Below are 26,428 nucleotides of genomic sequence, written 5' to 3' on the forward strand. Positions count from 1 at the left end.
GTGTTTTTTTAAACAAAATATTATTTATTTATTTTATTTTTCACCGTTCCTTTAATATACCACAAACTAACCAATGAAATATAAACCTTTTTTCAAGTATTTAACATTTGTTATATCAGTAATGATGTAAAGGTAAAGGTAAAGGTTCCCCCGCACATGCGTGCTAGTCGTTTCCGACTCTAGGGACCGGTGCTCATCTCTGTTTCAAAGCCGAAGAGCCAGCGCTTGTTCGAGGACGTCTCCGTGGTCATGTGGCCGGCATGACTAGACGCCAAAGGCCCACGGAACGCTGTTACCTTCCCACCGCAGTGGTCCCTATTTTTCTACTTGCATTTTTATGTGCTTTCAAACTGCTAGGTTGGCAGAAGCTGGGACGAGTAACAGGCGCTCCATACATAAATACATACACGTAAGTTTGGGTGCTGCTCGTCCATTTCCCCTTTCACTGTATCCACCCTCCTTCTCTCTCTTCCCTCTTTTCTACTTTCTTTCTCCCTTTCTCCTTTCTTTCCTACTTCCCTCTTCTTCCTCTCCTCTCCTCTTTCCCTCACCACTCCCCTCCCGTTTCTCCCCACTTCTCCTCCTCTTTCCCTCCAACCTTCCTACTTACTTCCCCCTCCTCTACTCTCTTCCCTCTCTCCTCTCCTTTCTTCCCTCCCATGCCTCTTCCGATACAGTTCAGGGGTGATGTCAGAGCAGCTCCTCTCCTTGGATTTTCTTTTTTTTAATTTTTTTTTTTACTTTATTAAATTTATTATTTAAAACATTGGACACGGTACAAATGGACTGATATACCTTCTTGTCTACAATATTCATATATGTATATGTACACATAAAATACACTTAAGATACAAATCAATTATATATAATACAATACTTAGAACAATCAACCAATCTATAAATTCTAATAGAGACCTTCCTTTTGTTCCCGCCAAAGATAAAATTTATTCCAAATTTTGTAGTAACCTGATTGGTCTTTATTTTTAATTTCCAAAGTTAATTTATCCATTTCTGCGCATTCCCAAATTTTCCTTATTACCTCGTTTTCTACTGGAATTTCACTCCTTTTCCAATTCTGGGCAAATGACATTCTTGCTGCTGTAATAATGTGAATCATCAGATACAACTCGTCTTTGGGGTATTTCTCTTTTGTTATGCCGAATAGGAAAAATTCTGGACAAAACTCAACTTCTTGTCTTAATATTTCTTTTAGCCATGTCCAAATCATTTGCCAAAATCCTTGTGACTTGCTACAGGATTTTCAATGTCTATATTGGGTATGATAATATCCTTATCTCCTCATTTTTCTTCCATCTAAATTTGTATTAGCTGTCTTTTAAGCATATTCTCTTTTTCACCCACTCGTAAAATTTTCCCCAAATTTCATAATACTCCCACTCTGTCTTATCTTTAATCATTATTGTTAATCTATTCATTTCTGCGCATTCCATTATATTCCTGATTGGACAAGGAAAACTATGCTACCTCTGGTATCACAATTTTTGCTCAACAATCCATTGCATTTCATAAATTAATAAACCATCGGTCTTTTTACGTACATCCTGACCAGTCAATCCAGGAGGGCCTTGGATGCCGGGTAAACCACGAGGACCCTGGTGAAAGAAGAAGAAGGATTTGATGCATTATTTCAAACCTTAGATACTATATTTTTCTATATCATGGATGGAGAAACTTATCTGGGGCAAGAATTATCCTTGGTCTTCAAGAGCGTTCTAAAGAGTCTAAAGAGCCTTGGTGGAGCAGTGGGCTAATGCCTCCTTAAGTAACACCAGCTGCCTGCAATTAGTGCAGGTTCGAGTCCCACCAGGCTCAAGGTTGACTCAGCCTTCCATCCTTCCCAGGTAGGTAAAATGAGGACCCAGATTGTTGGGGGCAATTAAGCTGACTTTGTAATGATGCCGCTTGGGGTGTGTGTGAAAGCCCTAATAAGCAGGCATATACATAGAATGAAGGCTACTGCTAAGCTTGTAAGCCGCCCTGAGTCTTCGGAGAAGGGTGGGATATAAATGTAATAAAAATAAAATAAAAATAAATAAAATAAAATAAATAGTTATGGTAGAGATCAGAAGGAAGGGGGAAAAGAAACCTCAATAATGTATGCTTCTATAAGCATTAATTACTAATTAATCCAATAATCTCTGGTCGTGTGTTTTATTGATTTATCCTCTTATGTTAAAATTACAGTTTGCTAACAGTTTTGAAGGTCGCTCTGACATGTGGTTCTGAGTCCCCCTGTATACCGTTGATTTAAAGAGAAAATAACGAACGGTCAAAGCATAAGCGATACATAGTAGAATCCATCACCTGCTAAGTTTTATCCATACACTAAACACACCTAGAATTTTATCAGCTTTGCTTGTCTAAATTACCCAGACATCATCTACAGAGGTTACGCTGCTCTGTTTCCTTTGTTATGTTTTCATCACAACAACCTTCGGGTACTGCAGTTTTCAACAATGCTTCTACAGAAATTTCATACTTCACCTTTTCAAGTGAGTTGAAATTGAAATAAACCAAATAATGATTAATGCAATAAATTAATAAAGTAGATTATATATATATATATATATATATATATATATATATATATATATATATATATATATATATATATATATATATATATATATATATATATGAAAGCTTTCTAGGCAACCATGTCAAAGAGAAGCTTGTCCTTGACAAGCTTGTCTTATACATACAGTATAGGATTTTTTTTCTAAAGGTGATGAACTATGCATAATGCTCTGATCTCTAACATCTGAAAATGCATTCTATCCAAGGAGGTGGAAGCAAATGAACAGAGTATGGAAATAGAGATGACCAGCACAATTATCCTTTCATGAATCCCCTAATAATCCAGCCCTTGAGTATTCTGTTCAAAAGGCTCAGAAGTTGTGGAAGGCATTAGGGCCTGGATATCTATAGAGCCTAAGCAATGTCATAAGGCAGGACATTTGGGAATGTAGAATCAACTCAATATTTCTAGAGTAATTGATGCTACTGATACGATATGTACCTGAATTTACTACTATCATTGGCAAACCAAAAGGTGATATAATACAATAATCTTCCCATCCTATTTCCTACCACACACTGCATATAATTAGAAAGACCTACTGTACCGGTGGCCCTTTGTCTCCAGGAGGTCCCATAGGTCCCTGAAAAATATTGACAGCAATCATTCAATTTATTTATTCATTCATTCATTCATTCATTCATTCATTCATTCATTCATTCATTCATTCAATTTTTGCAGCCACCTATCTCAGTCAATGCTTTCATGTGTATAATGAATAACATTGACACAGGTGGGCACTTAAATAGCAAATGAATGTTACAACAGGGACAAATTCTGAAAATGTATGTTAATCAGAGGGTACAGTTATCCCAAACAAACCCTCCCTAAATTTCTGGCTAATTCTTTTGAAAATTATACAGTTTTACAAACATTCAGGTTTGAGACAGAATTGAATTTGAAGGCAATGCGATTAAGAACTGAACTGACTTTCCAAATAAAATCCAGAAGTCTGCTTAAATCATACACTTGACTGTTTCCAAACTGTTTTGGATGTTTCTGCACATGGGCAGAATTGTTTTTTCCCCCCAAAAAAACAATTTGACATTTCAATAGGAATGACCGATTCAAATGGGATTGATTTTGCAAATCTAAATCAATGATTTGATTCAGAATATGACTGACTCACCAAGGGATTATGTTTGACCTGTTTTTACTTTATATCTGGTGAATTTTCTACACAACAAATTTAATCTTAGAATTAATTATGCCACTTGCTTTATTTTTCAACATTAATATACTATTAGCAGGGCTTTTTTGTCATTGAATGCCCAGAACGGAGTTCTGGCACCTTTTTTGGATGGAACCTTGTAGGGTAGGCAAGGTGGGTTGTATGACATGCGTGAGTTCCGGCACCTTTTTACAAAAAAATCACTGACTATTAGTAATAATCAAAGCTACCCAGAAAGTATTAAAGATGCAGGACAAAAAGGGAACTGTTATGACAGATCCTTTATTGGTCAAATAATCAGCATTTTATTTTTTTATTTTTGCTTCTGGTAGAGATGCAGGCAACTTAGTCTGTGTGATGTATTGATATCATTCATGCCCCAAGGTAGAAGACGTGGACCACCATTTCAAACATGATTCACCTTTGAAAGACTCATTGAAATTCATCACAAATTAGTGAGTAATACGTCCCATACTTACTAGTGGTCCTGAAAGTCCAACACCTGGGGTTCCTCTATCTCCTGGTTGACCTGGAACACCTGGAGCACCTCTGTCTCCCTGACAAGGGCAAGTTAAATAGTGCATATATCAATAAATTTATTTTCCAGACCAATTATAACAACTATGTTATATCCATCTTACATTAAAAAAGGAGAGAGAGAGAGAGAGAGAGAGAGAGAGAGAGAGAGAGAGAGAGAGAGAGAGAGAGAGAGAGAGAGAGAGAGAGAGAGAGAGAGAGAGAGAGAGAGAGAGAGAGAGAGATAACAGAAACAGAAGTAGGGATGGCTAGATTTGATTAAGGTGACTTTTACTGTGCTTTGGCTTGCCAATTTTAAGGTAATTCCATCTTATTCCTATATTGAATTTTTTTTTATAAAGTGTTATACAAATATAAAGAGTGATACATTCATGTGTTTTACATGAATCTTTAAACTTACATTTTTGCAAATAATTTCCTTACTGGGCAGAAAAGATAGAATTTATCATCAGTATTATTTCCTCCTTTCTTTTTTTTAATTTCTAAACTACATGTTGTGATTGAAAATTTAACACAAAGACAATTCACATTATTCTGTTTTAATGTTTTAAAAGAATTTGTCTCTGTTACTTCTCAAGATTTAAGCACTCACTTAAAATTGAGTGGAATCCAAACTGAAACATTCGGACAAAGTTGAAATTTGTGCAAAATCGACTTTAAACTCTCTAATGGAACCATTCACTTTTAAATCAATATCTGCACTGACAAAATTCTTTTCTGAAATGGCTTTCTGTCTTGCAATTAAAAATAAGTCCTGGCTTAAAAAGAGAAAACTGGCTTTTCATTATCAGCCCCCATTGTTGTATAGCTGTTATGTTTAATGCTGCCCCCTACTACAAAATTAGAGCTTTTGTGTGTTGCATCTCTCAATTGTTTCTCTTGCACCTGCAAATGGTTGCAAATGAAGCTGGTTTAAGAATCCTTTCCCAGATTTCACCCCCTTCCTCTAGTTCACTACAACGATGACCCGTTATTTCATACCACTATTATCAAAGTCCCTGATTCCCTTGCCTCCCTCACACACAACTGTGCCAGGAAACAAAGATCCAATCGTCTCCCCTTCTGTGGGAAGATCTTCTGAAAACTGGTGGAAAAAAGGATGAGTTTCATAGCACTTTCTATTGCTTGGATTAGAAAGGCAAATGGAAGGTAGGGAGGAAGGAAGGAAGGAAGGAAGGAAGGAAGGAGGGAAGGAGGGAAGGAAGGAAGGAAGGAAGGAAGGAAGGAAGGAAGGAAAGGATGGAGGGGGTGGGAAGGGGGGAGGGAGGGATGAAGGAAGGGATGGAGGGTGGGAGGGAAGGAAGGAAGGGCAGGGGAGCGAGGGAGGGAGGAAGGAAAGAAAGAAGGAAGGGCAGGGAGGGAGGGAGGGAGATCTTCTGTGGGAAGATCTTCTGAAAACTGGTGGAAAAAAGGATGAGTTTCATAGCACTTCCTATTGCTTGGATTAGAAAGGCAAATGGAAGGGAGGGAGGGAGGGAAGGAGGGAGGGAGGAAGGAAGGAAGGAAGGAAGGAAGGAAGGAAGGAAGGAAGGAAAGAAGGAAGGAAGGAAGGAAGGAAGGAAGGAAGGAAGGAAGGAAGGAAGGAAGGAAGGAAGGAAGGAAGGAAGGGCAGGGGAGGGAGGGAGGAAGGAAGGAAGGAAAGAAGGAAGGGCAGGGAGGGAGGGAGGGAGATCTTCTGTGGGAAGATCTTCTGAAAACTGGTGGATAAAAGGATGAGTTTCATAGCACTTCCTATTGCTTGGATTAGAAAGGCAAATGGAAGGGAGGGAGGGAGGGAAGGAGGGAGGAAGGAAGGAAGGAAGGAAGGAAGGAAGGAAGGAAAGAAGGAAGGAAGGAAGGAAGGAAGGAAGAAAGGAAGGAAGGAGGAAGGAAGGAAGGGAGGGCAGGGGAGGGAGGGAGGAAGGAAGGAAAGAAAGAAGGAAGGGCAGGGGAGGGAGGGAGGGAGGGAGGTAGGAAAAGAGGAAGGAAGGAAGGGAGGGAGGGAGGGAGGGAGGGAGGGGGGAGGGAGGAAGGGCAGGGGAGGGGAGGGGAGGGAGGGAGTGAAGGAGGAAGGGTTATGTTCCTCTGCTGAACATAACACAAGAGTCCACCTTTTCATGGCCAGAAGCCCAGCAGTGACCAAAGATGGACCAAACAGCATTCTTTGCACCAGCAGAGGTGGGAAACTACTACATCTGATTGAGAGACCTTGGGTAAAGATCATCTCTGAGCAGGGTAGAGGCATCCTTCACTCCAGTCCTGCTGAAATAATGTCTGGCCAGATCTGTTCCTCTGCAAGCATGAAATGCACCTCCATCCTTAGTTTATCATAGAATGGCAAAGCAGATATTCACCTTCGGCCCAAAGGATCCAGATAAACCTGGTGGACCTCTTTCGCCCTGGAAAGACACACAAATATAAAAGAAGTTAGCATGATCCTCCCAACTGGAAAAGCAAATACACCCATTTATTAGATCTCTGAAAATGAACATGAACTCCAGCCCTGGGTCTGCTTACTCTCAAGAACAGACATGTGGGGAACCCATTTACAAAGAACAAATAATAACCCCTAACCAGTAGTGGGATTCAGCCAGTTCGCACCACTTCGGCAGAACCGGTAGCTATTTTTTTTTTGTTGCCCAGGCCCAGAATAACTTCCAGAAGCAGCATCCAATCAGAGAACTGGTTGTTCACATATCTGAATCCCACCACTGCCTTTAACCCTTGGGTGATGAATATGTTACAAAGAAACCCTCAATTTAATAGACTTTGGATGGAATGGGAAACATTTTTGTTTGGAAATTCTATTCTGAAATAATAGATAAGTTATTCAAAGTAGTCTTGATGGTCCATTTATATTTACATTAAATTTGGCTACAGCAAAATATCATAAATTCAATCCACATCCTTTCAAATTCAACAGAAATTTGATAGTTCCATTCCCAAATGGTCCACTACATTGAGGTTCAGTATATTACTATGTTCAGAAAACATGGCACAGTATTTTCAAACCAATTGGTGCTTTAGCTGCTTACTTTGTTGGTCCAGTTCATATAACTTACAAAGACAATGGCCTACAAACCCACAAACTACTCAAGCCATGTTCGCCAACCAACAGGTTGTGTTATCTCAACCAAGCTATGATGTGCTTCAGGGGCTTGGACAAGAAGTCAACAATCTTGAAGCTGTTTGCCACTCTGTTATTCTTAAGAAACCAATCAGGAAACACTTCTTTTGAATCAAGGAAATTATTTTAATTGTATCACTGACAGGTAAATGCAAGCTATAGGGTGAAAAGGTTTGAATAGATCACAACTAGGATGGGATTTTCTTCTCTTTTCTGACATTTGGAGTGAACTGCTAATACTTTGTATACCAAGTAATCCGATATTCTTTCTTTTTTGAACTAAACAGAATGTAATAGGGCCTTTTAAGTTTGAGGAAGTAATTTACATGTTGTTTTTTTGGGATGGAGACCAATTGAAAGTACTTTCACTTCCTACGTGTCATTCCATCAAATTCCTTTAATGTCCTCCCAAATCCCCTTTTTAGAGTGAGATGGGTGGCATATACATTAAATAAATGAATAACTATTGCTTGCTTCCTAAAAGCCTAGTTAATATTTAGTCTTCTAATAATTAGCTTCTCTTTGGAGTCTATTGCACGAGGTGCTAAAGAAATTTTCTTCTTCCAAATTTATACATAAGCTCTGTTTGTACATATCTCACTTAGTTTTAACTGTGTATGTGTAGGTGTGGCATAACACTTCTACAAGCCCAGCTTACTGGGTTAGTTGATGATTCAGTGTAGTTCATGAACCCAGAAAAGCAGCTATGCCAATCACTAAATCACTGGCAAACACAGTCATTGAATCACAGAGAAGATTGCCTAATTACAAGAGCTCACAAGTTTTGTGCTTTCATCTTTAATTGCACAATTTGTTCAACCTATTGTTCTTCCAATTTCAGTTTCTTTGCTCTAATGGTTGCCAGGATGCAGAAGGATACATGCAACCCAATCAAATTAAAACTTGGCAGGAGTGAATAATAGTAGCGGCATTTCTGACATAGTCTTTTTAATATGCTTTTTTTCCCCCTGATACTGTGTTTCTGGGCATATTCACAGTTCGTAAGAGAAGGGATGACATTGAAAATGCAAAAAATGTTGTTCAGGCAAACCAATGACAAAGTAGAGAATACTGTGGCATAGAATTATAACTCATAAAATGAGTAAATTGGACCAATCATTTTAAAAGTGACAAGTGTCTGCTTTTGTTGATCAGTTACTAAGTTACTGACTCTTTGCAACCCCATGGACCACAGTATGCCAGACCCCTCCCCATTCTCCAGTGTCTCCTGGAGTCTGCCTAAATTCATGTTCATTTTGTCGATGACACTATCTAACCATCTCATCCTCTGTTGTTCTCATTTTGTCTTCCATCTTTCTCAACATCAGGTTCTTTTCCAATGAGTCCTCTCTTCTCATTAGGTGGCCAATGTATTTGAGCTTCATCTTCATCTTCAGCCCTTCCAAAGAATAGACAGGGTTGGTTTCTCTTAGATTGACTGATTTGATCTCCTTGCAAGCCAAGGGAGTCTCAGGTATCTGCTTTTACAACTAGTTTAGGAATTAAATTTACCCTTTCTCCATCTCGACCCTTTCCAGGTAATCCAGGTTGTCCAACAGCTCCTGGTTCACCTGTAGGACCAGGTGGACCTAATTTTCCATCCTTACCAGGTTCTCCCTGCAGAAAAGGCAACGGGAATAGATTGACAATTAAGACAGGCTATGCGGCAGGCTACGTATTTCATTAATCAACATCAAAGGTTTTCATTCAGACTGGGAAGGTCTCTGGATGGCTCACCACCTGTTTCTCCTCAATAGAGAAGCCAAGAAAAAAAAATCTAGAACTTTCTTCTAAAAACCTTGTGGAAATCAATATAAGCACTTCAGTATTTGGACTGCAAATACTTCTTTACATCACATGGACTTTTAATAGCCTCGTTGCACCAGCTTTCCTTCGAGCATGGAGTTTATACAGTTTATCCATCCATCTTTGCATGACAAAGAAATAATGAAACTAAAGCAACCACCAATGAGGAGAATGTAGGACGTGAAAAACACATCCTTAAGTTATCCTTAACAAGTTTTTATTTTTATTTATTTATTTATTTATTTATTTATTTATTTATTTATTTATTTATTTATTTATTTATTTTATTAAATTTTTATACCGCCCTTCTCCCGAAGGACTCAGGGTGGTGTACAGGGCAATAAATATCAAAATATAAATACAAAAGTTAAAAAGAAGTTAAAAAGGATTAAATAATTATGCCCAATATAATACAATAATAAAACTGTGTTAAAACTAAATCCAACCCCAAACCCATCAGACCTATTTTATGTTATATTATAATCTCTAAAATATCTCATTGGTATAAAATCACAAAACTGACCTGAAGGATTTGGATATATCCTAACTCTTCAATACCCTCTGTGTGACTTTGAGGATAATGACACAGAAGTAATAAAAAAATACAGGCCCAAACCAGTGATTTTGCCATGATGACCATATGTAATGATGACATCATCACAAATGGAACAATTCTATAATCAGATTGCAGACACAAGTGTGCAGGTTGTGCCATTTGCATGATGAGACCCTCAGACTTACATCATTTGTCTTCCTTTGTCACCCATGCATGGTTTGGAGGAACCAATATCACAACAACACCCAATTGAAGACATTTGGAATGTAAAGGCTAGCAAAAGGAAGTATGTATCATCAATTTCTCTAATCTGGAAGCTGAATAGGCAGATTCTCAGCCTATAGTTAGGTAGGAAATATGCTATTAGCTTCCCAGGAATGATGACTGAGACCTAATCATTACCAATTTGGAGAATAAGAAGCTGAACCTTCAATTTGGGAACTTGGAGGCTCAAAACCACATTGCTAGCTATGGAGGTCTGAGCAGCCAACATTGACATGCCTCCCCTATAGAAAAAAGGCATTAAATCAAACATGTCAAACACAAGGCCCGGGGGCCAGATCCAGCCCGTGAAGTGGGTTCATGTGGCCCACGAAGCCATCCTGGAAACAGTGAGGGAACGGCCCCCACTGCCTTGGCCCTGGCCCAGAGACCCTCCTTCTGCCAAAGACCCTCAGATCTGTCCCACTCCTGCCCAGGCCCCCATAGGCACCCTTGATGCGAACGATGTAGAGCTGGCCATGCCCCCCCAGTAGGCCATACACACTCTAGCCACGCCCACCCAGTAGGCCACGCCCACTCTGGCCACACCCACCCGGCCCCCTGAGGGCAACCGCAATGCTGATGCGGCCCTCAATGAAATTGAGTTTGACACCCCTGCATTAAATCCTCTAATTATGCAAAGGTTCAAACTCCTTTGCTCTGTTTGCCGTGTTAGACCTGCATTCCTCTGGCTTCGTATTCTTGATTTCTCCTGATTTCTTGTCCTACCAGCAGTTGTTTGGATTACAACCTCCAGCCTGGATATTGTAGACTTCTTTGGCCTTAGACTATCAGACATTCTCTTCTTGGTTGTGTTTAAGCCACTGCTACAAACTACAAGAAGAGGTGACTTCCCTGCAAAGCTTTCTCTGTCTAATTTACAGACGATAGCTCTAGCATTAACTGCCATGGCTGAGCTAATAAAACTGTTTGAAGAGTACTAATTGCTGCTTACTGCTGTTCAGCTAGTACAGGACAATATTTGACATGCACAACATCAGATAGAGGAGATAAAAGACTGTACAGGAAACTACTTTAATTAATGCATAATGAGGTTTGCATATTATTTAAGCCAGGGGTCCCCAACCCCCGGTCCATGGACTGGTACCGGGCCACGACATGCCAGCAACTGGTCAGCACAAACAAGCGAAGCCCCATTTGCAGGATGCAGGCAGCACACAAAACCACACACTCTCCGGTCTGTGGAAAAAGCTTTCTCCACGGAACTGGTCCCGGGTACCCAAAAGGTTGGGGACCTCTGATTTAAGTAGTATCTACAGCAAGCCAAATTGATGACCCATACATGGTAATTTTGTCAGGCCAATGCCACTGTAACATACTAGCATCACAATGTTTGATGGCATTTGTAAGATATGGCATTTTATGTCACTATACAGGTCATCCTTGACTTGCACCCATTTCATTTAATGACCATTCATAGTTATGAAAGCACTGAAAAAACTGACTCCTCACACTTACAACCACCCTAGTATCCCATGGTCAAAATTTGGGGATGTGACAACTGTTGTATATTTATAATGGTTGCAGCATCCCATAAACATGTTACAACCATTTGCAACCTTCCCAGTGGTCTTCCAATAGCAAAATCAATGGTAGAAGACAGATTTGCTTAATGACATTATGATTTGTTTAATGACCACAGCGGTTTGCTTAATGACCATGTCAAAAAGATGATGATGATGATAATAATAATAATAATAATAATAATAATAATAATAATAATAATAATAATAATAATAATAATAATAATAATAATAATAATAATAATAATAATTTAATTTCTATACCGCCCTTCTCCCGAAGGACTCAGGGCGGTGTACAGGGCAAATACAATAAAAATACAATGTACAAAAGTTCAAAAATAATTAAATAATACAGCCCAATTCCAATAAAAATTAATACAGTTAATATTAAAATACCCCAAACCCATCAGACCAGGCCGGCTTGTTCAAATAAGTATGTTTTTAGGTCACGTCAGAAGGAGCGAAGGTCGGGAGCCATCCAGAGCTCAACCAGTAAACAGTTCCAAAGGTCAGGCGCACCCACAGAGAATGCCCTCCCCCTGGGGGCCATCAGTCGGCATTCTCTGACTGGTGGCACCCTGAGGAGGCCCTCTCTGTGGGAGCGCCCTGGGCGGAGGGAAGTTTTATGCCGGCAGCAGGTGCTCCCGTAAGTAACCTGGACCCATGCCATTTAGGGCTTTATAGGTCATTACCAGCACCTTGAATCTTACCCGGAGGGCAACCGGAAGCCAATGCAGCTCGCGGAGTAGAAGTGTTACATGGGAGTATCGGGAAACCCCCCCACCACTCGCGCGGCTGCATTCTGCACCAGCTGAAGCCTCTGAGTAGTCCTCAAGGGCAGCCCCATGTAGAGAGCATTGCAGTAGTCCAAACGGGAGGTCATGAGCGCATGAGTGACTGTGCGCAAGGCATCTCAGTCCAGATAGGGCCGCAACTGGCACACCAGGCGAACCTGGGCGAAGGCCCCCCTAGTCACGGCTCCTATATGATGTGAGTCTAGGAGGACACCCAAGTTGCGAGCCCTATCTACGGGGGGGGGTAATATCTCACCCCCCCATGGTTAAAGGTGGAATAATCTGAAATTCCCAAGATGCCGGTGCAATTCATTTAATGACTTAGTGACGGAAGTTCCAACTGTGGTCATAAGTCAAGGACTACCTGTAACTCTTTTAATGTTTAGCCGTCACCCTTTCCCTCCTGCAAATAACCATTACAACTTAGCTGTGGATCCATCTTTTCACCTTTTCTCCCTTTTGTCCAACAGTTCCTGGCTGACCAGCAGCTCCTGGTATACCCTGTGAAGAAAACAAAATGCAACAAATCATTTTTTTTCTATTGAACAAGTTGATTGGGAATTATATGAGCTTGATTCAGGTATGTGGAAAATTAAACAGATTATTTGCAACAATAAACCTGAAGAGCCAGTTTGGTCTAATGGTTAACCCACCAGGCTAGAAAGCAAGATAGGGTGAGTTCTAGTTTCATCTTAGGCATGAAAACCAGCTGGGTGACTTTGGGATAATCATCAGTAAACTATGAATTCTAGTATCGCCTTAGGCCTGAAAGCTGGCTATGTGACTTTGGGCTAATCACCAAGAGATTGTGAGTTCTAGTCCCACTTTAGACATGAAAGCTGGCTGGGTGACTTTGGGCTAATCACCAAGAGATTGTGAGTTCTAGTCCCACTTTAGACATGAAAGCTGGCTGGGTGACTTTGGGCCAATCACCAGGAGATTGAGAGTTCTAGTCCCACCTTAGGCCTGAAAGCCGGTTGGGTAACTTTGGACCAATCAGTTAGGAGATAGTGATTTCTAGCCCTGCCTTAGTTCTGAAAGCAAGCTGGGTGACTTGGGGCCAGTCACTATACGTCATCCCAGCTCACTTCACAGGGTTGTTTTTTGTGGGGAAAATAGGAGGAGGAAGATGTATGGAATATGTTAACTACATTGAGTTATTTATTATTATTATTATTATTATTATTATTATTATTATTATTATTATTATTATTATTATTATTATTATTATTAGTTGAATTTATATACCGCCCTATTCCTGAAGGACTTTTTTATTTGTAAAAAATAAAAATAAAAACAGGATGCAAACAAACAAACAAACTAATGAAAATTGTAATCATCACTTTAATTACTACTCGTGAATATTTTGTCATGGAATTTTTATTAAATGTTCCATATTTATTCCTTGAGGATGTTTGTACATCATTTCCCATTAAAAACACCTCAACATTGTTTATCGTAAATATTTGTATGCTATATTGGGCAGCAGACGCTGTACTTTTTCATCCAAGGGCAATTAAAGGCATCCTTGCAGCTGCATGTTGAAGTAAAATATAGCTTTGTGTCTTGCAACGGATTTCAATTATTTTTCAAAGAATGTGACCGGAGTCCCATAGCTCTTTCGAAGCAGAGAGAAAAAGGATAAGAAAACAGCAAGGACCATTTTTTGCACTGAAAGTTCCTTTCCTTTTATTGGGAAGACGACTTGTTCCCACAAAATGACATCACATTGAAACAGCCAGATATATACTCCAGAGTCTTTTAGAAAACCTGCTTCTTGCAGTTACGTTACAGGGAGATAGATTCCAAGTTCATGTTGGGGGGAAAAAAAATCTTGACTCATAAGAACAGTTCAACAGACTACAAGAAAGGCATTGAACTCATTTTCCCAGGATGAGTTGAAGCAAAAAAAAAAAAACTACATAGTACACATCATGGATCCTTTCGCTGACATTTTAACTCAGAGTCCGTGGGTGTAAATCCTCAACTTACAACCTCAGTTTTGCCTGGAATTTTGGTTGCAAATCATGGAGTCATATGTTGAGTCACCATATCACTGGACTCAATTTTATGACAGTTAATAAATGAGTCATGTGTTTACTAAGCAAGTCATATGATTGTAAGTCCAAATCTAGCTTATCCAATGGGAGTTGTTTGCTGGAAAATGGTAAAATAGTTGCAAAACACAGTCACATGACCACAAGATGCTGCAACCCATCATGAATGTCAGCTGATTGCCAAGCTGTCAAAATACCCCTCACATGACTGTAGGGTATGTGGCAGTCATAACTTTGAGGATGGACATAAGTAACTTTTTTTTCATGGTAAGAGACCAGCTGTAATTTGAAGACTTCCTGTACTTCCAGTCCATTGCAACCTTGTTCCTGTATTTAACTAATAAAATAGGATTCCATACTGTGCAAGACATATACAGAAAGAGGAGATGGCCAAAGACACGAGGCAGACCCGGAAGAAGATGGAGAGACAACATTATCAAATAATAGCATCAAATAACAGTGGCTGAGAATGCTAGAAGAGCAAGAAACAGAACTTTGTATCTCCCTAGACACCCAAAGCAATAAAACAGGAAGTAAACAAGAAGGGAAGAAGATGTGGACAGCAGGTCCCAAGGAAGAAGTCATGCAAGTTGTGGGTGCAGTTGATAGAGGTAAAATCCCATCCCCTTCAAAGGTGATGAATCACCAGCACAATCAGTGTGGATTTAGCTGGTGAACAAATGCACAACTGCTCTTCTTCCAAATAACTGGCTTTTCCTTGTCATTGTATACGCACCACATTCCCAGGCAAACCACGTGGGCCAGGTGGTCCTGCAAGTCCAGGGATACCCTGTTAAAATAAATCATAACCACAGGTTTGAAGAATATATTGGTGCTCATAAACGATATTTATGTAAATTTGGTCTCAAGTGTTATTTTATTTCTTCCTTTAAATCTAGTGGCCACTCGATGCCTGTGGACTCTCCCTATAAATAGGAGAAAGGGGTGGACTCTCACACAGAATCACCTTTGTGTTTTGTCTGCTAACAATATTTATTCCCTAGATTTATTTTCGGGATCAACACTGCAATGACACTGGTTCAGGTATGGAAAGGCTCTTAAATATCCCAGTGTTTGTTAAATCTTTATCTACCTGGAAAAAAATATTCTTAAGGCAGTTACTTACAATTTCTCCTGGAGGTCCAGGATGACCAACTTCCCCTTCTTCTCCTTTCAGTCCCTAAGGAAAAGAAACAAGGGTTCAGTCTAATAGATAGAAGAGTCAAAGATGCAGAAGCTGAGGAAGTCAATATAGCAAGTTGACTCCATGCCAAGATAGTGGTTGAAGGAATTTCAATAACTGAAGGAAAATAATGCTGCGCCTTGGTTTCATTCACTAAAAGATAATAACACCTGAACATCAAGCTGAGATACCCAGGTCTTTATCATCTTATTTTAAAGGATACTATTTGTTCAAAAGGAACAGAAGCAAAAGGAAAGGAGAAGCAGAAGCAAAAGGAAAGGAGAAGTGTTAAGGGTATTCATTCCTACTCAGCAATCTCCATAAATCAGGGGTCTTCAAACTTGGCCCTTTTATGACTCATGGACTTCAACTCCCAGAATTCCTCAGCCAGCATGCCTGGCTGAGGAATTCTGGGACTTCAAGTCCACAAGCAGGGGTCTTCAAACTTGGCCCTTTTATGACTCGTGGACTTCAACTCCCAGAATTCCTCAGCCAGCATGCCTGGCTGAGGAATTCTGGGACTTCAAGTCCACAAGCAGGGGTCTTCAAACTTGGCCCTTTTATGACTCATGGACTTCAACTCCCAGAATTCCTCAGCCGGCATGTTTGAAGACCCCTGACATAAATGAACTTGGAGATGTGATAACAATAAGATGAACAACAAATAAAAGTTATAATGTTGTTGGTCACAACAACCTGGCCAACAAAGGAGAAGACACAGATGATACTTTCAAACACCAGTGGCAGATCTTTTGAAAAATGAAGAAGAAATAAAGTTATATTTATGTGAGATTTTAATTACTCTGATATGTTCATAGTGATCATAACAATTATATTGCAGTTTCTATGTCCAGCAATTAATTATACTGGAAAAGCATGAAGTCTGTCACATGATCAACAATAGAATCTTAAATTCAATCAGAATGTGCGACAAATTAGAAGATTTGCTTATTCTATATTCAAGTACACATGGTTAAAGTCAGTACAGAAATTGTTATATTTATTCCTACTGATTTTTTAAAAAAAACAACTGAAAAGTTGAATTGATAATTAGAATTATTTGGGATTATGGAAATAATTTATTTATTTATTTATTTATTTTATTTATTTAGATTTATATACCGCCCTTTCCCGAAGGACTCAGGGCAGTTTACAGGGCATTTAAAAGAGAGTCAATACAAACGTTAAAACAAATTAAAAAAGATTAAATAAAACCCTGAGAACAGTAAAAAACCCAATTAAAATTAAAATTAAAAAATTCTCAGCCTGGGCCAGAGAGCTCGAAGAGCCAGGTCTTCAGGTCCCGGCGGAATGAACGGAGGTCGGGGACAGTCCTAAGCTCCGCAGGCAGCTGGTTCCACAGGGCAGGCGCACCCACTGAAAAGGCCCTACCCCTGGGTGTTACCCGCCAGCAATCTTTAACCGGCGGCACCCTGAGAAGACCCTCCCTGTGGGAGCGCACTGGACGAAGGGAGCTTGATGCTGGCAGCAGGTGTTCCCTCAGATATCCCGGACCCAAGCCATTTAGGGCTTTATAGGTCATCACCAGCACCTTGAATCTCACCCGAAGGGCAACCGGAAGCCAATGCAGCTCGCGGAGTAGAGGTGTTACATGGGAGTATCGGGAGACAAATTTAATCTTAGAGTATGAGTTTGATGTATTTTTACTTATACCTATAAACAATGAATGTTTGTTTTTATATTATTTTTTGAACCCATTCCATTCCAAAGCACAACAAGAACAACAACAACAACAATAATAATGATAATGACAATGAAAGGGACCTTGGGGGTTATCTAGTCCAACCCCCTGCTCAGGCAGGAAACCCTATACTATTTCAGACAAATGGCTGTCCTGTCTCTTCTTAAAGACTTCCAGTGTTGGAGAATTCACAACTTCTGGAGACAGGTTGTTCCACTGATTGATTGTTCTAACTGTCAGAAAATTTCTCCTTAGTTCTAGGTTGCTTCTCTCCTTGGTTAGTTTTGTCCAACCATTCTGATTTCACTCCACAGATGGGAAGAGAGACAGATGGATGAATATTAACTTATAAACCTCTTAAAGATCAATTCTGGCCTGATGGGATGGGGTGGGATTTTTATAAATGACTTTAATTTTAAATTTGTATTAATTTATGGGCATTGTTTAATCATGTTTTAATAATTTTAATTTTTGTATCTAGTTTTTATGTATTGCCCTGTTCACCGCCCTGAGTCCCTAGGGAGAAGGGCGGTATACAAATTAAATTAATAAATAAATAATAAATAAATAAATTCTGCCTGTTTATCATCTGACTTTCAAGGATACCACTGAAGTGACCAGGTCCCCTTGAAACATTGGGATGGCTATCTCCTCAGATGGCCAAGCAAGCAAATCAATACATAAAAGACAGCTCAGTTGGGATTGCCAATTCAGACAGTACAAGAGGACTTTAGGTTAGCTGTATCAATGTCTTAAGGGATGTGGTGACTCAGTGGGTTAGGACGCTGAGCCTGTCGATCAGAAGGTCCGCAGTTTGGCGGGTCGAATCCCGAGTGCTGCGTAACAGAGTAAGCACCTGTTACTCGTCCCAGCTTCTGCCAACCTAGCAGTTCGAAAGCACGTAAAAATGCAAGTAGAAAAATAGGGACCACTCCGGTGGGAAGGTAACAGCGTTCCGTGCGCCTTTGGTGTCTAGTCATGCCAGCCACATGACCACGGAGACGTCCTCGGACAAGCGCTGGCTTTTCGGCTTTGAAACGGAGATGAGCACCGGCCCCTAGAGTCGGAAACGACTAGCACGCACGTGCGGGGGAACCTTTTCCTTTACCTTTTATCAATGTCTTAATCAGTGGTCCTATGAACAGTTTTCACCACTCTATGATATATATGAGCTAGTTTAGTGGTTTCATTTTAGCTTAACTTACCGGTTGCCCCGCAGGTCCGATTGGACCGTGTTTTCCTGGAACACCTTGTTCTCCCTATAGAAAGGAAGAAGCAGAAAAAAAACACACACATAAATGATCTCAGTTTTAGGTGATTTGTTTTCCAATGTAGTGAATCAGAGTATCTTGATCTAAGAAAGAGATGTTCTTTTAGCATCAGAAAAGGTTCATTATTAAGAGCCAAATGAGGGTATTTGATCCTGGACATATCAGAGATAATGATTGGGGTAATCTGTGTCAGAGAAGAAACTGTTGTAGATTTTCTAGGAGTGAATTGCAATAACAGATTGTTAACAGAGGATCTTGAAGTTTAATGTTGTGGTTGTTTAACCCATTAACACTTCCCCCCCCCATATATTCAATGTATGACAGGTCAATCAGGTTGCAAATAGCTGTAGAAGTTTATACATTTTGGACCTGCTTTGCATAGGGGGGGAAGCTATTCCTGTTGCAATAGATTGGTCAGTGTACAAGTAGTGATAATAATATGTGTTTTTGTTTTTTAACCTTTTCAATTCACATTTTTAATGCTCTTGTCTAGATTTGTTTGGTCTTTGTTATTTTTTCCCCCCTTTGGATTTTGTATCTCAATCTTTTGAATAAAATAAAAAATTATGAAAGCATCAGAAGAGGAATTTTACCTTCTCCTGCACCAAAACCATTTTAAAACCTAGACAAGGGGAATATCTGAGGGACTGTCTCTCTCCACTTTTATCAGACTGCCCCATTAGATCTGGCGGAGAAGGCATGCTATGAGTTGTCCCATTCCGTGCTCAGGTCTATGACAACTCACTGTTGCCAACTCGCCATGGCCAAATTACCACAGCCAACATGCTGTGGCCAACTCACCATGGGATAAGAGTTTCGCTAACATCGAAAAAATAGTGGAATACAATCATTAAAGAAAGGATGCCAAAGGAGGGACAAAATGAAATGTGAATGACAAAAATTAAAATATTTGTAAATAATTAAATTGAATTATTGAATAGTCCCACAGTTGAGTTGTCCTGTAGCAAGTTGGCCGTGGTGAGTTGGCTGTGGTGAGTTGACCATGGCAAGTTGGCTACAAGTTGTCCCATTCCATCCTATGAGTACCATCAGCTGTAGATCTAAATTTATTGGCTCCCAGGAGATGTGCCTTCTCTGTCATGGTGCCCGCTTTATGGAACATTTTTTCCTCCAAAATCAGATAAGCTCCATCCCTTCTAATATTTTGGAATCCCCTCAAGACCTGGTTATATGATCAGGCCAGAAGTTCACAGGTAACAGAAGATATGCTCAGACAGTTCCATTGCTAAATACCCATTGTCACCCTCCCTTTGACTAGTGTTGGTATATTTCTTTTTATAATGTTCATTTTTATCCGGATTTTATGTTTTTATATTTATCATTCAATTCTTATAGGGCACCCAGAATCACGTTTTGTGGGATGGGCAGCTATATAAATAAATAAAATTCCAGTTCATAACATAAGACCAACACAGTTATAACATAAGACCAACAATTTACTCTGTTTATTTTCCTAACATTATCCATCTTAGTTTATTAATGTAAATGATTATTTTAAAAAAAAATAGAAATAGTAGCTATAATACATCGATCTACTTATAAACTATAGATGTACTATAGATGTATTATCCATGATATATGATACATAAATAATGCTTAAGTAGATACTGTACATAGATAGTTGGATCAGATCTATTATCTGTTTATCTTCTACCATCTTTCTCTATAATTTGTTTTTTTTAAAAAAAAATCACCACACTGTCTATATTTTAACTTTCTACTCATTTGAAATGGTTTATCTGAAAAGAAAGAGTATAATAATCTGCTTACGGGTTCACCTCTTTCTCCACGATCACCTTTTTCACCTTTTGGCCCTTGTTCTCCCTGGAGTAAAACAGAAAAAAAGGAAATAATGGTATGTTGGTTTAGATAAAGAGTGATAGAACTGCTAAAGACGACAGCCCCCAATACAGCAGAATGATCTGGCTCCTATCTGTGAAGAGATAGAAATTCATTAGCAAGTCCATTCCAGCTGCGGAATTGATTCTTCTGTTCCGAAGGTGACACTCATATTAATTAAATGGCCACAGGCAACTTTGCAGGAACATGGTCTGATTCCACATTTTGCGAGAGTAGTTAAAAATAAAGTCTCTCTAGAGTCAAGCTTGACTTGTAGTGACTTCATAGGCTATGATGGAATGTGCAACTAAAGGAGAAGAGAGGAGGGAAAGTCAGCAGTAGCCATACCTTAGAAACTTTCAGGATATATTTGTTAGGTTAGAAGGTTATAGCTTTAGTCTGGCAAGATTCTGTCTATTAGCTATAAACAAAGAACTGGCCTTTAGTACAGGGGTCCCCAACCCCCAGTTCGTGGACTGGTACTGGTCTGTGCCATGCCAGCAACCGGTCCACACAAACTAGAAAAACCCCATCCGTGGGATGCAGGCAGCACACAAAACCACACCTTCTCAGGTCCGTGGAAAAACCTCTCTCCACTGAACCGGTCCCTGGTGCCCAAAAGGTTAGGGACCTCTGCTTTAGTAGATCTCAAGATATCATCTCCGGGACTCAGGCCTGACATGGACAACTCCTGTAGTTTTCTTAGCAACCCTATAGAAGTGGCTTGGCATTGTCATTTTTTTCAGAGTACAGCTGATAAAGTTCTATTAAGTCCCCAAATTAAGCATCATCAAGTTCTGGAAAACTTCCATCTCTGACTCTCAAATTCTCAAAAAGTCCATGAATATTGTGCAATTTTTCCCCCAGTGGAAAAATACTACAAAACACAAATTCTATAGAGGAAAATATGCTGTGGCAGAAATCTATCCCTCAGAAAGAGGGTGGATGAACAGGGAACACTTATTCTCTTGTTTTAAAGGGTTTTGCAAAATTTAAATATCTTTGTAAAGTACAGGTAGTCCTCAACTTACAACAGCTCGTTTAGTGAGTATTCAAAGTTACAACAATGCTGGAAAAAATGGTTTATGATCATTTTCATGCTTATGACCACTGCAACATTCCTGTGGTCACATGATCAAAATTCTGACGCTTGACAATTGACTCATATTTATGACGGTGGCAGTGTCCCGGGTTCATGTGATCCCCTTTTGTGACCTTCTGACAAGCAAAGTCAATGGGGAAGCCAGATTCAATTAACAACCATATTAGTAACTTAATGTAGTGATTCACTTAACAACTTTGGCAAGAAAGGTCGTAAATGGGGCAAAGCTCTTACTTAGCAACGTAAGTGTGGCTATAAGTTGAGGACTACTTGTAACATGACTGCATCAATTCAATTAATTTTCAATTTATTGCTGTCATAAACCAATACAGATAATCAACAAGATAAACTTTAAGACAGAGTTAAACAAGATTATTTTTTATGAAGAACATCTGCTGTCCTCTTCTGGTCTAGAGGAACATGACAGGGAAATGTGAACTATCTGAATTAAGGCAAACTATTTGAACTGTCTTTAATTTACTAACAGCTTCTTCTGATTGCTCACTTGGGAAAATATTAACAACACTTTTGCAAGTTTATAATCCCTTCTTTAACCACAAAGTTGCCTAAAGTGCAATATTTTGTAATAATTAGATTAAGAAAAAGGATTATACCAGGTAAGGATAAAAGGAAGCTCTTATTGTTGTAGAAACTAAGATAGGAAGTTAATCTTGGGAAGCAGCCTGATATTCTCTGCCTTCAATTGTTTTTCTTTGCTTGTTTTGAAATATTTTAAGACAGATTGGAAAGAAGATTGGAAAAGCATGGATATCCCACCTGTTAAAATTGAGGGAACAAGAAATAATTGGATTTGCTAACCCAGACAAAATTTCCTTTCTTATATCGTACAGAATGATGATGACGTATCAACAGAATTAATCCTTCTTTGTAGGTCAACTTGTTTTCAGCAAATGACCTAAAATTACAGAGGAAAAATTGCACTGGATTTCAGTTCAGATCTATCATGGGCAATATGAAATCTTGTTCCCATAGGCCAACTGATAATAGAATAGAATAGAATAGAATAGAATAGAATAGAATAGAATAGAATAGAATAGAATAGAATAGAATAGAATAGAATAGAATAGAATAGAATAGAGTAGAGTAGAGTAGAGTAGAGTAGAGTAGAGTAGAGTAGAGTAGAGTAGAGTAGAGTAGAGTAGAGTAGAGTAGAGTAGAGTAGAACTGGAAGGGATCTTGAAGGTCTTCTAGTCCAGCCCCCTGCTCAAGCAGGAGAACCTATACTATTTCAGACAAGTGACTGTCTAGCCTCTTCTTAAAAATCTCCAGTGATGGAGCTCCCATGATTTCTGGTGGCAAGCTGATCCACTGATTAATTGTCCTCACTGTTAGGAAGTTTATCCTTGATTCCAGGTTGCTTCTCTCTCTGGTCAGTTTCCAACCATTGTTTCTTGTCCTGCCCACTGATGCTTTGGAAAATAGTTTGACCCCCCTCTTTTTTTGTGGCAGTCCCTCAAATATTGGAATACTGCTATCATGTCACCTCTATTTCTTCTTTTCTTTAGACTAGCCAACCCAAGTCCTGCAGCCGTTCTTCATATGTTTTAGCCTCCAGGCCTTGGATCATTTTAGTTGCATTTATCTGGACTTTTTCCAAGGTCTCAACATCTTTTTTTGTAGTATGGTGACCAAAATTGGTTACAGTATTCCAAGTGTGGTCTTACTAAGGTGTTATAAAGTGGTACTAATACTTCGCATAATCTTGCTTCTATGCCTCTGTTTATACAACCCAGGATTGTATTAGCTTTTTTGGCTGCTGCTGCACATTGCTGGCTCATAGTCAAGTGATCGTCCACTAGGACTCCAAGGTCCCTCTCACAGTCGCTGTTTTTGAGGCAGGTCTTACCTAATGCTAAAGTAGAGATGGAACATGGAGATTTTATTCTGATGTCCAAGTTAGGTGGACATCCAGACCATCTCTGGCCATTCCAGTGGTTCATTTTATCCAGTTGAAGATCTGATGTTGTAAGATCCCAGATTCCCATGACATTTTGGCTTCCATGGATATTTGCTGGATCTTCCTTCCCATTGTAAGAAGGAACTGCAGGATTCTCATCAGCCTCTGTTCTTTATGTATATCTTTTTGAAAAGTACATTTATATGAAATTCCATGGCTTAATGTTTAATACAGTTTCCCTTTTAAGCATGTTAAATATAAGCATAACCATAGGATGTCAAAGAATTTAAAATTACTTACAGGAATACTAGGCCTTGGTGTAAATGAGGTAACCTAGAGTGCAAACAATGGAAATAAGAGGTTTCAGTATCAAACTTCATAAAATAATAACAGCAACAACATAAGGGTGATTGCATTACGGTGATAAATACATGGTAAGGCTCCTTTTTTATTATTGCTTCAAAATAGTTCAAAAACATAACATATCCCAAAGGCAATGGAAACTCATCATACGAATGCTCTAAGTGTGGGTCTCCAAATGTGCTGATTCTCAATGTTCAGCATCACTTGCTATTGATGGGCCATAAAACTTGTGACTCAGTAACTCCATGGAGGGCTACACAAAAGCTTGCAACACAAAGCAAAAATTTTGTAGGAGTATATATATATATATACACACACACACATATACATACATATACATACATATACATACACACACACATAGATACATTAATAATAATAATAATAATAATAATAATAATAATAATAATAATAATAATAATAATAATAATAATAAAGTTGGAAGGGACCTTGGAGGTCATCTAGTCCAACCCCCTGCTCAGGCAGGAAACCTTATACCATTTCAGGCAAATGGCTGTCCAGTCTCTTCTTAAAAACCTCCAGTGTTGGAGCATTCACCACCTCTGGAGGCAGGTGGTTCCACTGGTTAATATATATATATATATATCTGTGTGTGTGTGTGTGTGTGTGTGTGTAGGTCTTGGCATATTCGGGTCTTTTCCCGTGTAAGATTGAGGGTGTCTTGGCGACGTTTCGACAAGGTCCCACTCGTCATCTTCAGGCTGGTATCTTTGGCTTCGTGTTTGTGCGAGCAAAGCGTGATCGGAGCTGCCGTCTCTCTATAAATATTGGTGGGGTTGTGTGGGGTACTGGCTTTGTTGCTGTAAGCGGGTTGGTTGGCTGTGTTGTTACATGTTGATTGGTTGATGGGGTTATTGTTTGTGGATTATTGTTTATAACAACATATTAAATAACAGAAAAACTTTTCTTTTCAGAAACATTGGTTTACTTTTTCCACCCTTATGTCCTCATTCCATTTATAATCCTTACAGGTTTTTTTTTCCTTAAGGTAAAGACACTTCAAGTTCTACTTGCAATGATTTCATGGACTGAACAGACAGACAGACATGGTGGATAGTCTATAGTGGTAGGATTACCCCACCAGGAAATAATGGGATCTAATCTTGCTTAGCTGATTGAAATCAGCCAGGTTTAACTAGTTGTCCTTACAGCTTTTTAAATGCAGTTCTACTTACTTTTCCAGGTTGGCCTGGCAGACCAGGAGCACCAATTTCACCCTAGGAAAGAAGGATGGAGGGAGAAAGATATAGAGAAGGAAGAGAGGAAGGATTAAAGAAAGAAACGGAGAAGCCAGTCTTGTATCTGAATTTATTAAACGTAAAACTATGGTATACAACTTCATCTTCCAATAAGGCAGGCATGTCAAACACAAGGCCCGGGGGCCAGATCCGGCCCACGAAGTGGTTTCATGCGGCCCACAAAGCCATCCTGGAAACAGTGAGGGAACGACCCCCACTGCCTTGGCCCTGGCCCAGAGACCCTCCTTCTGCCAGAGACCCTCAGATCTGTCCCACTCCTGCCCAGGCCCCCATAGGCACCCTTGATGTGAACGATGTAGAGCTGGCCACGCCCACCCAGTAGGCCATATGCACTCTAACCACGCCCACCCAGTAGGCCACGCCCACCCAGGCCACACCCACCCGGCCCCCTGAGGGCAACCGCAATGCTGATGCGGCCCTCAATGAAATTGAGTTTGACACCCCTGCAATAAGGGGAGGATGTGCCATAAATCTAATAAATATTCATGACATTTATATTGCTACATTCCATAAGTATTCATTGAATTGATGGTATGCAATTAAAATAGACATGATAAAATATTTTTGTTTTTATTTTTTGGCAGTTGTAGACAATGGTTTCTCTTTGAATAGGAAGTTTTAATTAGACCAGTGCAGGGTAAAAATAAGGTGTTTTTTTCCCCTGCCAATTTCCTGACCTTTACCCTAAATATCACCCTAAATCTTATTCCTTTTAACCTCCCCCAAAGTGACTCTGATCTAATTGTATCAGCTCTCAAGCGTATTGGTTTAGCGATCAGATGAAAAAGAATGTAGAGTTGAGCTTGGGGATTAGGGAAGGAACAAATGGTCCACTAAGGGGGGAGGGGGGACTTAAAGGGAAGACTACTCATCCCGGAAAAAGAGCAAAATGTGATAAAGCAACCCCAAAATAATCCCACTTTAATTCTGTGCGGCGTATGCTTAGACAGAGATAGGCCTACTGTAGTTAAGCTTTCAAGCTTCTTTTGTTCTACCTTAAAGCACTTCTTCCAGTTCAGTCCGTTTCTTGACTTGGCTGACACCAGCCTAGGTCATGACTTCTGCTTTAGATGGTTCCAAGATGGCTGTTGTTAGCCTTTTGAGGCAATCCGTGAGTACTATCACTACCCTTGTTGTAAGGTTACATTAACAGAATCTTGCAAGTGTGAAACCACATTCCTCCCACCCACCTTTGCTTCCTAGGGAAACTAGGGATGATCCCTTGTGGGACAGAATAGAATAACAACGTTAAAAGAGAGGTTGTAGGTCCTCTAGTCCAATCCTCTGGCCATGCAGGAGTCTCTACACCATTTCTGAC

General features: G+C 39.7%; 1 protein-coding gene across 1 annotated transcript in view; it reads right to left on the reverse strand.

The window, feature by feature from the left end:
- COL22A1 (collagen type XXII alpha 1 chain) overlaps nt 1–26,428 on the reverse strand; it is a gene marked incomplete at both ends in the record, with an annotated part of 165,547 nt that overhangs the window by 41,560 nt on the left and 97,559 nt on the right. Inside the window, 12 exons of the mRNA XM_081324712.1 lie at nt 1,560–1,613; nt 3,147–3,182; nt 4,250–4,327; nt 6,641–6,685; nt 8,926–9,030; nt 12,822–12,875; nt 15,168–15,221; nt 15,558–15,611; nt 18,522–18,575; nt 20,379–20,432; nt 23,768–23,800; nt 25,027–25,068. Coding sequence (XP_081180838.1) covers nt 1,560–1,613; nt 3,147–3,182; nt 4,250–4,327; nt 6,641–6,685; nt 8,926–9,030; nt 12,822–12,875; nt 15,168–15,221; nt 15,558–15,611; nt 18,522–18,575; nt 20,379–20,432; nt 23,768–23,800; nt 25,027–25,068 — 663 coding nt within the window. The remainder of the gene's footprint in view (nt 1–1,559; nt 1,614–3,146; nt 3,183–4,249; nt 4,328–6,640; nt 6,686–8,925; nt 9,031–12,821; nt 12,876–15,167; nt 15,222–15,557; nt 15,612–18,521; nt 18,576–20,378; nt 20,433–23,767; nt 23,801–25,026; nt 25,069–26,428) is intronic.

This window comes from Vipera berus (assembly GCF_964194415.1).
Source record: "Vipera berus genome assembly, chromosome: 3".
Classification (NCBI taxonomy): Eukaryota; Metazoa; Chordata; class Lepidosauria; order Squamata; family Viperidae; genus Vipera; species Vipera berus.